A 14,015-nucleotide genomic window follows, 5' to 3' on the forward strand; every position below is an offset into this window, starting at 1 on the left:
CCCTTTAGTGAATAAACCCAAAGAGTATCGAAAACAATACCTGTAATACCTGCTAGGTGGCAATAGTATTTTGTTAAATCTACCTCCCTATTCAGCCACTACAAAAAAAATATTGCGACAGAGGTCAACAGGAAGGAAAAATACCAAAAACTTGTACTGCTTACACAGTGGAAAAATCTCAATGACAACAATCAGGACTGTGTAATTTACAAATGTGCACAGCCAGCAAGCACAACTAAAAGGCATACTGTCGGTATGAGATTATGAAATCGTTAATGAATCAAAACAAGAAAAAAAACTCTTGTTGGTAAGAAGCATCATAAATACAACAAACTTCAAACCCTTCTCCAGATACTGCTCACGTTTGAGAGAAAAATAATGGCGATAACCTGGTTAGTATTGAAATAATCAAACTGTTAGCAGATGGGCCATATGTGGTGTCTTCTGGAGCACAGTGTCCATTTGCTCCCGAAGAGGTCTGATCCTGAAGAAAGGTTTAGCGCTTTGAGTTTTTTGTTTCAGTTTACTCTATCCCTGTGAATTCTCTCCAGTTTCTCCTTAACTCGTATAAAAAGGAGATCTCCCAGCAAAGAGGAAGACAGGGTCCGTTTAAGGTCCAAAGGTGCGGATGGCTATTTTTTTCAGCAGACACCCTTAGCTCTCCTCGAGCTCTGCGCTTGGTGTGGGACATGCTTTCTGCACTTCCAATTCTTCTGCACTCACCATGGCTGGATCTATTGCGGCATGTCTGGTGCCATGAAACTGCCGTAGGTGAATCTAGGAAAGTAAAGATGAAAACAACATTTCATAGCCATAAGCCCAATGATCAATGTATATTGTCAACAGCTGCCCCAAAGAAATGGGAACGAATTAGGACATAATTATTAAAAAGTCATGTGGCAAGCATTTATTTTAATTACACCAGTGGGACTGGACCAATTTCCTTTTGGGTTAAAACAGGATATGAAAATGTGTGTCAAACTTCCTCATTCTTATGGGTACAGAGCAACAAACAGAGGGTTAGCGAAAGAAAGAAAATTAATTTGACTGCAACAGCTAAGCCGAGACATAGTAGTATTGGGATGGTTTGGGGAGATGGAAATTCCCGTAACGTGAACAGAACATGGCTACTAAAGGCTGTGTCTAAATGTTAAAAATGAGCCAATTGCTAATTGTGCATAAAAAAGGAAGTAATGTGGCAAATGTGATCCTTCCTTAATATGAATTTATTCAGATGTGCTTGCCACTCAAAATACCTACTGCTGAATCACTGAAATGGACTGGGAAGTGTAACAGACTTGGGCAGGTCAGTGTTGGGATTTAGAGTATATTAAATTGACTAAACATTTACCCATTGATTATTTTTTGTAATTTGCTTCCCTGCCCCCAAAAGAACAAGCTGATCAGTTATCCCATTACACATAAACCCTTATTTTATGACTGCTGCCAACACTACTGGCCTCGTGGAGCATTTTATTTCTCCCCTGTATGCTTACTTGAGCTTTTCCTAAGAAAGGCTGAGATGGCTCTGCATAATAAATAGTTAGATTGATGAGTTGGGTTTGAAGAAACTCCCCATAGTTTAAGTGTTCCCAGATGAGAGGGGTATTTGTTAAGATAGCACCTTGTAGCTATTGCTACATTCAATCTCATAAGGGACACTTCAGTCATCATATGCACACAAATGAGCGGGCACCCCTTGAAATTTTTGTTTTCTCCACCTTGTCAATGCTGTGAGTATTTCGCAGAATCTTCCCCTACTCATTTGCTTCTAATTCATTCCTCAACTCCTTGGCTAGCAGGAGATGTGTTCAGCCGAACATAACTAGTATTTATATAGAGCTTTTCTCCCAATGGAACTCAAAGCGCTTTTGTCACACACTCTCGGAATAGAATGATTCGGCAGCTTAACAATCAGCGGTACTCAATTTATCAACCTCTGAAAGATGAAGGGCTGAGTTGACTAAGTGGGGATCTGAACCTGCGACCCCGAGGTTTAACCAGGCTCTGCAGTCAGGGTATTTACCAACTGAGCCATTCTCACCAACATTCGCACATACACTGAACACGTCTCCTGATTGCCAAAGTGTACACACGGGATATTTTCCATTTTGCACAAAAGTGCCAGGCTATCTAACAATACCACGCATGCGCAGAAGACACTTCCAGCTAAGCAAAATAATGTTACTCAGAAATGCCCTGTCTGAAATCCATCACTGGGATCACGGCACTGCGTTTGTCAAGCGTGTGATGGACAGGCTGACACAAAACAGAGATGGTGCCTACCTGTACGTACAGGTTGACCTCAGCACTCCTGCACAGGTAAGGGAAGTTTCCTCCGGTTTTTAAATGGGCTCTCCTGGCATTGGGATACAGTTTGTACATCTCTTCTTTGGCCTCCATGGACAAAGCACTCTGATCAAACACCTGCAAGTGAAAATGAACAAGATATAAGGAGCAAACGTATAACTTTGGTTCGTTAATTCCACAATGAAATTGATTCCGTTCTGCCAGTAAAGGAAAAGGTGTACAATAATTATATATATATATATATATATATATATATATATATATATATATATATATATATATATATATATATATATATATATATATATATATATATATATATATATATATATATATATATATATATATATATATATATACCGTATTTGCTCGATTATAAGACGACCCTGATTATAAGACGACCCCCCAAAATCTGAATATTAACTTAGGAAAAAAAGAAAAAGCCTGAATATAAGACGACCCTAAAGGAAAAAAGTTTTACCAGTAAATGTTAATTCATGTAAACTATTTTTTTAATAAAAGCTATGATTGAGAAAAATATTTTTTTTTTGTTTTTATTTCTTGTATTTTCCAACCTGTCCCCCAGTTACACACATCTGCCCCCAGGCTTGCCACTCCAATATGGCACTGTAGCCCATGATATGCCTTTTAACCCTCTATATGCCACTGTGCCCCATGGTATGCCTTTTGACCCCCTATGTGCCACTCTGCCTCCAGAAATGCCTTATACCCCTATATCCCATTCTGGCATTTAGGGGGTTAAAATGCATATTATGGGGCAGAGTGGCATATAGGGAGGTATAAGGCATTCCAGGAGGCAGAGTGGCATTAAGGGAGTTAAAAGGCATTATATAGAGCACTCTGCCTCCAGAAATGCCTTATACCCCTATATGCCACTCTGGCATTTAGGGGGTTAAAAGGCATATTATGTGGCAGAGTGGCATATAGGGAGGTATAAGGCATTTCAGGAGGCAGAGTGCACTATTAAATGCCCCCTTAACGCCACTCTGCCTCCTGAAATGCCTTATACCTCCCTATATGCCACTCTGCCCCATAATATGCCTTTTAACCCCCTAAGTGCCAGAGTGGCATATAGGGGTGTAAGGCATTCCAGAAATGCCCGCCCGCCCACACACACACACACACACTTACTTACTTACCGGTGCTTCCAATTTCCTGCTGTATTGCCGGGGCAGCGGGTTGACGTCTCATTCCGCGGCAGCCGGAAGGAGGTGGAGTTGGCAGCGGGGGTTTGTATGCGTCCGTCGCAAATACCTTCCCCGGCTGTCAGAGATCAGGAACTCTGATCTCTGACAGTCGGGGAAGGTATTTGCGACGGACGCATACAAACCCCTGCTGCCAACTTCACCTCCGGAAGCACCGGTAAGTAAGTGTGTGTGTGTGTGTGTGTGTGTGTGTGTGTGGGGGGGGGGGGGCGACGACAGGAGGATCCAGGTCCCCTGCAATGGTGCGGGGGATCTGGATCTTAGTCTCCTAATCAGACCTCTATTTGAGGTCTGATTAGAAGACGACCCCGATTATAAGACGAGGGGTATTTTTCAGAGCATTTGCTCTGAAAAAAACCTCGTCTTATAATCGAGCAAATACGGTATATATATATATATATATATATATATATATATATATATATATATATATATATATATATATATATATATATAATTAAAGCATTTGGCAGGTGTACCACACAATGAGAAAGCAAAGGCATACCAATGCCAAACACCTAAACTGAAGTCATGCCGCCGGCAAATGACCCTCCACACTAAACAGATCTATAGCGATACATAATGTATTCAAGTCATTATACAAATGTGTGCATGCATCGTTTTATGTATAATGGATGAAAGTAGGTAAAATTGAATTTGTTCATAAGCATTATAGAATTTTCATAAGATACACTAAAGAACTATAGTTGCACTCTGAAATGGAAACAAATCGTGGGCTGTATATAAAATTTCCCTAAATGAAACCAGAATAGATTTTTTGCATGACTCTCTTCTCTCAGATTCACATTTACTTCCTTTAAGGCTTGTGAAGCAGCTGTCTCTACTTTTATATGCGTTACATTTATATCATATACATATTATATATATATATATATATAGTTTTCTCCAAAACTATACAATTGTGGATGTGCAGGAGGACAGACTTACGTCCATGATGGTGACTGCAATGTCCCGAATCTTGTGTGGTTCCACGTAGGAATTCTGACAGTTCAACGTGAGGCGGGAAGCCAGATCACTCTGACTTAGGCTCTCCAGCTCCAAGAGAAAAAGCAGACGTAACCATTTACAAGCCAGAACTGTGTAACACAGGGTCACTATACCAAGGTAGATGAGGACAAAGTAAACAGGTGAGAAAAATTGTAACCAAACATACCAGGGACATCTGGCAGCATTAGAAGCCACCTGGCCTGGGGAATACAGACCCAGCCACATTGAGCCTTTGAGAATAAAAAACAACGCTTATGCCAATATCAATATCAGGTTGGAATCCATGAGCGTTCCACCTACAGTCAGCTCTCTCTTTAGATCTCACCAGTTCAGAATAGGGACTACACCGGCTCATGCAAGCGAACAGCAAATACATTGAAGTTTCTATCTCGTAGTCTTACTTGGTAAGTAAACAGAAAGAGGGGCATTATGAATTACTTTTAACAATGCAGGCCAACTCCAGCTGCGCCTAAAGGGATAGCAGATGCCCCTAGAATAATTTTTTGTTCTACAAAAGATATCTAAAGCTAGCCAACATGCACATTTCCTGGAAATGCGTCCCTAACCAAAGGTTGTGCTACAGGTTAACAAAAAAGGATCTTTGAGCTATACGACTCGGGAAGCAGTAAACTAAACAAGCTAATCTAATAATGGACACATACCCGATCTACCATGAAATCAATTGCATCAGCCATGACGGGATCCACTAGACCAGATGAGAAGTTCCCCAAGACAATCTTCTTCAGCATAAAAGCTGGCATCAACCAAAAGCTTGGAGAAAGACAAAAAAAAAAGGTGCTCACTGCTCTTTGGTCTATTCATATTACTCTCTTCAGACAGAACACACTGAGCAGATCACTGAAGTGCCGTTTGAAAGCAAAGCTACTGTTTTATTAACGTGATTGTACTGTGTTTAGTTGCATAAAAAGGAACATGTCTGGTTCACTACAGAAGAGCGAATATCACTCGGGGAATTTTGTTTTCCTCTTTAATCTAAATGTACTCAGAATTTCAATACTTAAGTCACTGAATAGACACATAAATACTGCTACAGAGGTACACCCTAAATTAGGTGCACTTGCAAACTCACTGGTCTATACAGTTATGGTGTGTGTGTGTGTATGTGTGTGTGGGGGGGAGTATACCCTCTTTGAATTCTATGGTTTTACATATTAGGACATCATTAGCTGTTCCTTACCAGGTCTAAAAAGTAGGTAAACACAACCTCAGATGAAGAACACCACAACAACATGACATGAAAAAAGACAAAATAGAGAAGCCAGGCGTGAAAAACTAAGTACAGGTTTACTGCTTCCGTAGGGATTAATCAAATTCCCTTGATTAACTAACCATCAGCGAGTGCGGCCACCTCTATAAAAGCCGGAGTTTTAACCGTTTGCTGGCCTGGAGTATTCAGGCGTGTTTTTATTGTTGTTGAATAAATCCTGGCACGGTGTAATACGTCATGTGTTGTTGTTGATCTGAGATTGAATTTATTTTAGACTATGTAAAAGATTTTAAAGAGTGTACTTTCTTTTTTACACAACTGTATGTAAAAGAAATAATGAAGCTAGTAAAAAAACCCAGGAGCATAAAAATGGTCATAGTAAGGCAGTGTTGGCGAACTTATGGCACGTGAAACCTTCAGTTGTGGCACGCGGCCAGGTTGCCGACTGACAGGGCTGGCCTTTGGGGTGTGTGGGAGGAGAGAGGGCACGAGCAGTCACTCATGAAAAAGTTTTCAGCAACCGCTCGGCACCCTTGTTTCCTCCGCTCCCTGCCGCCACCCACCTCAGTCCTGCCCTGACTGCATCTGTGGACGAGCGAGGCCTCTATCTTGGTCACTGTGCCGGCATTTAATGAATTAATATGTGGATGAAATTGTTTGAATGAGTGAATTGTGTATTAATAAAATAATGAATTAAGTGTGGATGGAATTACTTGAATGATTTTTGAAAAATTTTGAAAATGCATTCATGAATGTGTAAATGATTTGTGCGAATGAGTGAGAGAATTAATAATTGTGTGAATGAAAAAGTGCCTCTCCATGTTTAATATGCAGCGTTGGCACTCTGAGGTCTGCAACTTGACTTCATGGAGAAAATTGAGCACTCGGGCCCAAAAATGTTCAGCATCACAGGGAATAAACTTGAGCTCACCTGTTTGCTGTCCATGTCTGGTTGAATATAGAGGTGTCACTAAAAGAATTACAGAGAATGAGGGACTGGACTCGTGGGGATTTGTGAGTGTATTCTGCAAACTTCTGGGCCAAGAAGCCTCCAAGAGATGCCCCAAAAAGGTGGACCTGGGTAAGAATCAGAGGTCACAAACAGGCACACTCAAATTCAGAGTAGATAATTCTAGTAGCAACAGGTTAATTTTATTATATTATATATTATATTCTATTATATACACACACACACACACACACACAAACATACATATACACACACACGGTATACAAAATCTTACATCTGGCCCTGGATCTTACTTTATCCAAGTGCAAGTCATCCAGAAGTTTTCGGAAGCCATCACAAAACTCCAGGAGGTCCCAGTACACGGGATACTGCAGCTGAAAGAAGCACAAACGCAGACTAAATGGCACTTTTTAAGACAAGGTGAAACAAAGTATACAAAGCAGCTGTGATGATGTGGAGTGAAATATAAGTTTATGTTGCAAGTGGATGAACACCATTATAAGTAGCTCAGAACACATTAACACATTTAGAAAATTCAGTAGTCTAACTTTTCACACCCAGACACCTCAACCCCTTGGTTACTTAGGGTATTTTTGTGCCCCAAAATCCTTTTTCATGTACCCACACAAATCACGTTTTTTCAAGGACAGATATTCCTAGATGTATAGTTCGACATTTAGTATCACTAATACATTGATATTTAAAAAAAATATATTTTCCAATGACAATTGTCCCTAAGCTAGTTCAGTGACCAAAATACCACAAAATGTAAATGTGTCTTGATTTTGGAAATCTCCAAAGGTTTAACGTTTAATTTTATTTATTTTTTTGTAAAAAAAAAATGTTGTACACTACAAGAAGTGCTCATTTCAATGTGCAATGGCACACGGAATAAAGATGCCTAGACACACAGAAATTGAGGGGTTAATTTACTAAACACATAATTCAAACAAAAATGTTTATAAAATGTGGCTGAAGGGTAATTTTTATTTTCATAATTTTTTTTATTTATGATGTTTATTTTATTTGAAGGGGCAGGCTGTGGCATAATGTCTGGTCCCTTGCAAGACAGCAAGGATAAGACACCCCCCCCCAGTGTGCAAGCTTGCGACACACATTTTTTTTATATATACTTTTCTTTGCATTTGTGCCTGCTCCAAGCAATGATTTCTGCCTTTAGGCAACAATCTTTTTTAAAATGCATTTATTATTATTATTTTTTTTACTTTTCCAAGGCGGCTGATGGGTACACATCCAATATTTTAACCCCTTAATGACAAAGCCCGTACATGTACGGGCTCAAAATGCATCGTTTTCAATGGGTTTAGGGACCACCCATTGTCCTTAAGGGGTTAATCATGATGTTCTATGCAGCCATGATAGGTTTTTTTTTAGAACATTTTGTCATGCTGTCATGGAACATCATAAAGGTCTTAAGGGGTAAACTATGTATCCATTAAGACAGTGTACATAGCACTTAATACTGGGGAAAAAAATGTGTATTCTGACATATCCATACCATTAGTATACAACACACAGTCGCTCCCTATAATTATAAAACATTACTTTTAAACCATCAAAGTATACGACTGTTTATGATCAAAGTCCTAGTAGAACGCAATATGTATTTGAATAATTAAGTGAAAAATAATATGGAACACCCAGGTGATAAAGACGCCAATGGGTGTTTATTCATGGATATCCATGGGAAAAGGTTACGTTTTATCTGTGCCTTTGTGTTGCATAATCTTGGTACTGCCTCGCACGGATCTTATGCCGAGGAAATCAAAAGTATCAGTTTGACCTCATGCCAGCATTTCCGTCGGAGGAGAAGGGGTTTCCGCATTTGCTTACTCACAGCGATGACTCTGTAACCCCATCCAGTCAAGGCCAGAATTTGGTGGAAGAAGATGTCGGCTGTGCCACTGACCGGGGGAAGAAATATAATGGGGCACCGCACAGTGCGGGGACCAGCATCATACAGAGACCACACTTTTGTATCATCGTCGTCCACGATGATCTAAAAAAAAAGACAAAGTCAACACATTCAATGCACCCAGCTTTTATGTGAGCTTAGTACAGACTGCTGTGCCAGAACCCCATTTCACATTGACTGTCCAAGTATTTGCCCACCTTAGTGAGAGTATGAAGTACCAAAGTCATCTGCTGCCTCATTGTAATAGTGGGTATGGGGAGCCAGTGAAGAGACTAATTGGAAACTCCTTACTTAAAATGCCATTTCACAGCCTACATTTCTCCGTATCTGAAACAGCTCTCTTCACTCTGTCCACATCTTTCAGCTCGCCTCATCTCGCCCCATTCCCTTCTTCAGGACTTCACCCTTGAATGCTCATATTCTCTGGAATGTCTTAACTTTCTCCCCCACTGTCTCCTTTTCTAGTCTCAAAGACTCACTGAAAACATCCCGGCTCAGAGAAGCATACAATCTATCCTCTTAAACCCTTCATGACCTTAGAATATTATAATTGTCCTGAGAAAATGGAGCAACCACTACTTTTGGAGGGAGACCTCTCTGCAAATACTTGAGCGATCAGACCTTGGGCTCATGCCTGGACTCTCATAGACAGCATTGCCGACTCTAAGCTGACAGCTTCAGTGATACATCGAGCTCTTACAGGGATTGAATACCCAAATTTATGGCCCATAGAATAAAGGCCTGGTCCAGATCAGGACAACAGACGCAGAGCAAGATTAAATCGAGAAGAGAACAAAAAACTATAAAAGATCTTTGAGGTCTCCAAGGGATATCTAGTCATGTCGCACTTTCCCCAGATAAGAAGTGTGAACATTTTGAAAAGGTATTAATAAAATATGTTCATTCAAACTTCAAGATCTTCAGGTGACTTCTCCACTTGTCCTTTCCTATGTTGAAAGCTACCTTAACAAAGCAGTCCCTCACCTTCTGTCTCGTTCACCCTCAACTTCATAACAGACACTTAGCTTGCGAAAGCAGGACCCTCTTCTCACCCTGGGCCAGTCAGGCTAATTTTATTCGCTCCCATTTATCTTAACACAGTAACAACCGTTTTCCAAAACATGAATGGGACCCTCATTACCTTTTATCCCCCCCCCCATCAGCGACTTCAGATCTTTAGTATATCATTTATTTTCTCCCCAGGGGGATGTACAGAAAAAAATGAATCTTACCCCTGGTTAGCTATTAATACAGATGCCATGATTACTTTTAGCAACCCTTTGGATTTGTGGAGTTTCTGCCTAAACTAAAAGTTGTCAACAGTTTCTCGCACAGTCTTTCTGAAGATATACTAAAGTCTGATTCTTCACAAGAAAAAGCTTTGCCTCCAACAGAAATAGCGACAGGCGTCTGCAACTCAGTTTGAAGGTCGACGGTGGTATCACGGTCATTCTAAAATGTGCTTTCTAGTCAGCCGAGAACTAAACTAACAAAACGGGAAGACATGCCAACGGTTGCAAAATCTTTTTTTTTTTAGTTTTTAAAAATAAAAGCGTAGGTATTTTCATCCCAGTCACGTACCTTCTTCAAAGGAACCGTGCTACGGAACCAGTTGTAATCCGGGGAGATCTTGATGGCTCCCATGCTGCCGAGGAGAGGGTAATGCAGATCTGTTGGGAGGAGAGCAGGCATGTGATGCGTCAAGCTCAGGAGAAAGAGAACGTTACCAATTATCCACACAAAGAGAGCCTGTTCCATTGATTCGGGAAGCCTTCTTTCTTATCTGCGCTCAGGAGACCCGAGATTAAAGGTGTATTTGCCTGACGCACAAACCGCAAACATGACAAAGGTTTTGTGAAAAAATATTTTAACCATGTGAGATCTTAACCCGTTAATATGATAGGGTGGGTGATCTGTATTCATTTTTTTTAATGCATATTACATTACATTTATATAGCGCCAGCAGATTCCGTAGCGCTGTTACAAAAGAAGAAGAGGGCCCTGCTCTCCTACTCCCGCCAATTTACAATCTAGTCGATGATAGCTGAATGCTTACAGGGGCAGATGCACAAGAAAGCTCTGCCAATTATTTCAACAGTATTATAGAATTTTTGTTTATTTTAAGGAATTACAAAATACTCTAATACACATTATTCTATAAAAACAAGGCTGCACTGGAGTGTCTATGAAAAAAAATTCTATTAAAATAAATACTCTACTAACATGGAGGTTTTACAGAGATTACTCTTAATCCATCTATAAAAGTTCTTTCACACAAGTCTTTTTATAGAGCCGATACTTTGCATTCTTATGTTTTTATAAGTTGTAGTGTAATTATTTGGAGTTTATTTCTTTTCGGTAAAACTCCCTGTGCAAATTAAAGGATAAATATCTCTGCTTATTTAATTTCCCTGAACACAGGACGTAACAAAAACCAGAGGAATAATTAACCATAAAAGGATTTTATAATCTGCGCCATTTAAATAGGCAGTAAACGATTTTTCACATTTAATACAACAATTAAGCAAATCTTATTTGTGAAAAGTAAGGTTTGCACAATTGTTTTGTTAAGATAACTTTCTATCCAGCATGTAAACTTTCTGCTGCCTGATTTCTACTTCCAGAAGTACGGAGGCCAGGAGGGTCCAAATATGGCTCTTAAAACGCTTAAAAGGTTTGTTTAATCATTTTCTGTAACATACCTTTTCTATATTCATTATATTATATATATTAATTATCCATTATAGATTTTCCTTCTAGTCAATGTAATTATCGATTCATATGGGAGTGACGTAGATCTTCTAACATAAAATACATTGGGCTTTATTTGCTAATGGAGAGTTTGCATGAGAGTTGTGGTTTTAACTCTTTCACTTCCCTATCAATTAGGAAGGGTCGACACCATCAGATCTCTTCGGCCTGAACCGGCCCTGGATGATGATGAACTCAATGCGTAAGGAGACTATTTTCACTGATTTAACTACACATTATATACAGGATCACACAGGGAGAAAAATATCATTTTGATGGGGCTTCATCTTAAGTAGAGGATGAAGACATAGGGTTATTGTTAAAGAAAATAAATGTTTTAAGTACATTATATAGCACTGGACACGAATATTTAGCTCTCTTTACCTAATATCGCGGTTTGTCTTAGTCTGCCAGTTCTAGTGGTTTTTGGATGTATGTATTGTTAGAAGTGCTGCGTAAACTGTTAGCGCTATATAAAAATAATAATATAAACGCAAATACATATATACATGAATATAAAAAAATATAACAATCAAAATAACTGCTGAATTATTAGAACATCTGCCAGACTGGGCAAGGGTCACACGACCAGATGGAAGTTTATAGCACTGAAGCATTAAACAGCAGATAATGAATATAAAACAGGAAGCAACGAGAACAAAGCAAATATGAAACGTGGTATTCTGAAATGATTTTAAAGGTACAATTGGTAAAAAAGCCTTTATCCCACAAAAAGCAACACATACATTTCTTCATCGTTCCTCTATTTCTATAGCAGTAACCGATTAGTGTTATTATTATTATTGGCGTTATTTGAGTTTAAACGGAATTCTGGAGGACATCAGGAGCCAGTGGTAGGACCGGCACAGCGGGGAGCAGATGAAGAGCAACGGTGGGCCGAAGTAGATAACAGTACCAAGTCTTGCGGGGGTTTTTCTTATTACCAGGTTTTTTTTTTCTAAAACGTGGAATTAACTTAATTAAATCCAGAACTAAAACAGATCTGATGATGGACTCATAAAATTTCCTATGAATATGAACTGCAATGCCTCAGGCCATTTTCTGACATTTTAGCAAATGTGATGCAACAACGCTGATGAAAAATTATTAAGCCAATCTACACTGCAGCAGCACACAAAACGCTCTTTGTTACTTCCATAATGCTCCAAGACTCCTGGCCTGCAAGCTTTACGGTGTGCGTATAACCCGCAAGCACTTGGTGAATAACCCCATAAAGAGAATAAAATAAAATGTTTCCTACGTATAATAGGCTGTTCTCATCTTGGAACCTTAAATATCCCAAACCGTCTCCCCACCATCTGTGACACAGGGAACCGATAGGGGCTTATATGTGAAACCACAAGCATGTAGGGGAGTTCAGAATGTGATTAACTCTACATAACGTAGAGATAAATTGGCGATAATGGAACATCCTCCCAGCAAAGGTGGCCGAGCGTAACAGAGCGAGGGAAGTTAAGCATGCATGGGACAAGCATATGGCTATCCTAAATCTAAGACAAGACCGTGAACATGCTGAGCATCCGACGTACATAGAGGGTATAAGATCCCAGCGTATCCTATTTGCAACATACAGCAGCATGGAGCGTTTCAATCAATATATGAAATAAGGGAGCGCACGGTCAACATACCAGATAAAAAGTCTGCACATTCACAACTTATACTCGGATAATACTTTCACATACAAACAGAGCCTCCTGATGTTTGGATTCAGACCATAATCTGCTCTCGGACTGGTCTTATATTCAGGATATCTTTTTACCGATCCCATGAATGTTGGAATCCTCTCACTGCATTAGTCTCTACCTCCTCTGCTGGGAAGCTTTTCCATTCATCTACCACATTGTCCAAATTCTTTTAAACGAAAGTACAAATCACTTTTATCACATATCAAGCTCAGCCTTACAAGCTGGGCAACCCGTGAGCCGCCGTTTACCGGGAACTACAGAACTATCCCAAACACCGGGAGAACATGCTCACACACCCCTGCGATCCACCTGATGCCCCAGTAATAACACGGCATCGAGGCCCAGCCATCAAACACGTAATTTCATACAACGAAGACGCAATGTCGTCCTCTACCTAATCGGCGTCAGATTTGGCTCGGTTTCCGCTATCTCTTTCCCGGTCCCGTCCGGATCACGAACCACCCCGTCTCTCTACTTTCACTTACTTCCGGGTTCTGTCATGTGCCGCAAGCAGCGAGTGACGTCAGTTAGAGGGCTGAGGGCAATCACGTGACCTGTCATGCGCTGGTATGGCTCATGTAGATACAAACAGCAGGAGGCATTCTAATTAGATTATACTGCAAATCGTGTATGCGAAGTGTTTGTGTACACAAGGGGCGGATAGTGTTAATACGCGGTAACCGGTAATATTCCCGCTCTCATGCCGTATAGTGTGAGCAGAACGGTGGGTTTATTTATTGGAGGGGGGCTGAACCGCTTGAGTGTGAAGATATACTTTTGAGGCTGGGAGTTATGCTTATCGCTTCCGCTTTACTTCCTACTAGAAATTTCCATGGTGCGCAAACCGTATCACCGTCTCATGGGTTTACGGGTGTGATAA

At 40.2% G+C, this 14,015-nt stretch overlaps 1 protein-coding gene across 2 annotated transcripts; it reads right to left on the bottom strand.

The window, feature by feature from the left end:
* Positions 1-426: 426 nt before the first annotated feature.
* Positions 427-13,643, bottom strand: SPG21 (SPG21 abhydrolase domain containing, maspardin). 2 transcript variants are annotated; one of them, XM_053464991.1, is made up of 9 exons: positions 13,530-13,643; positions 10,260-10,348; positions 8,601-8,762; positions 7,036-7,116; positions 6,704-6,849; positions 5,207-5,315; positions 4,485-4,592; positions 2,287-2,427; positions 427-777 (listed from the first exon to the last, which is right to left on the bottom strand). In XM_053464991.1, the coding sequence occupies exons 2-9, from the start codon at positions 10,320-10,322 to the stop codon at positions 655-657; spliced, it is 933 nt and encodes a 310-aa protein (XP_053320966.1). In that variant the 5' UTR covers positions 10,323-10,348; positions 13,530-13,643; the 3' UTR covers positions 427-654. The 2 variants fall into 2 exon arrangements, with proteins under 2 accessions (XP_053320966.1, XP_053320965.1); XM_053464990.1 differs by lacking the exon at positions 13,530-13,643 and having other exon boundaries at positions 10,260-10,512.
* Between the last annotated feature and the right edge of the window lie 372 nt (positions 13,644-14,015).

Source organism: Spea bombifrons, chromosome 4 (assembly GCF_027358695.1).
Source record: "Spea bombifrons isolate aSpeBom1 chromosome 4, aSpeBom1.2.pri, whole genome shotgun sequence".
Lineage (NCBI taxonomy): Eukaryota > Metazoa > Chordata > Amphibia > Anura > Pelobatidae > Spea > Spea bombifrons.

What these genes read in the sequence shown, in the direction of transcription:
- SPG21 (XM_053464990.1), bottom strand. Translation starts at nt 10,436, where the DNA reads ATGGAACAGGCTCTCTTTGTGTGGATAATTGGTAACGTTCTCTTTCTC. An exon ending in GCACGGTTCCTTTGAAGAAG is followed by an intron (nt 8,763 to 10,259) that starts GTACGTGACTGG and finishes CTTTTTTTTTAG; the next exon opens with ATCATCGTGGACGACGATGA. An exon ending in GGGGTTACAGAGTCATCGCT is followed by an intron (nt 7,117 to 8,600) that starts GTGAGTAAGCAA and finishes TGCTTCTTTCAG; the next exon opens with CTGCAGTATCCCGTGTACTG.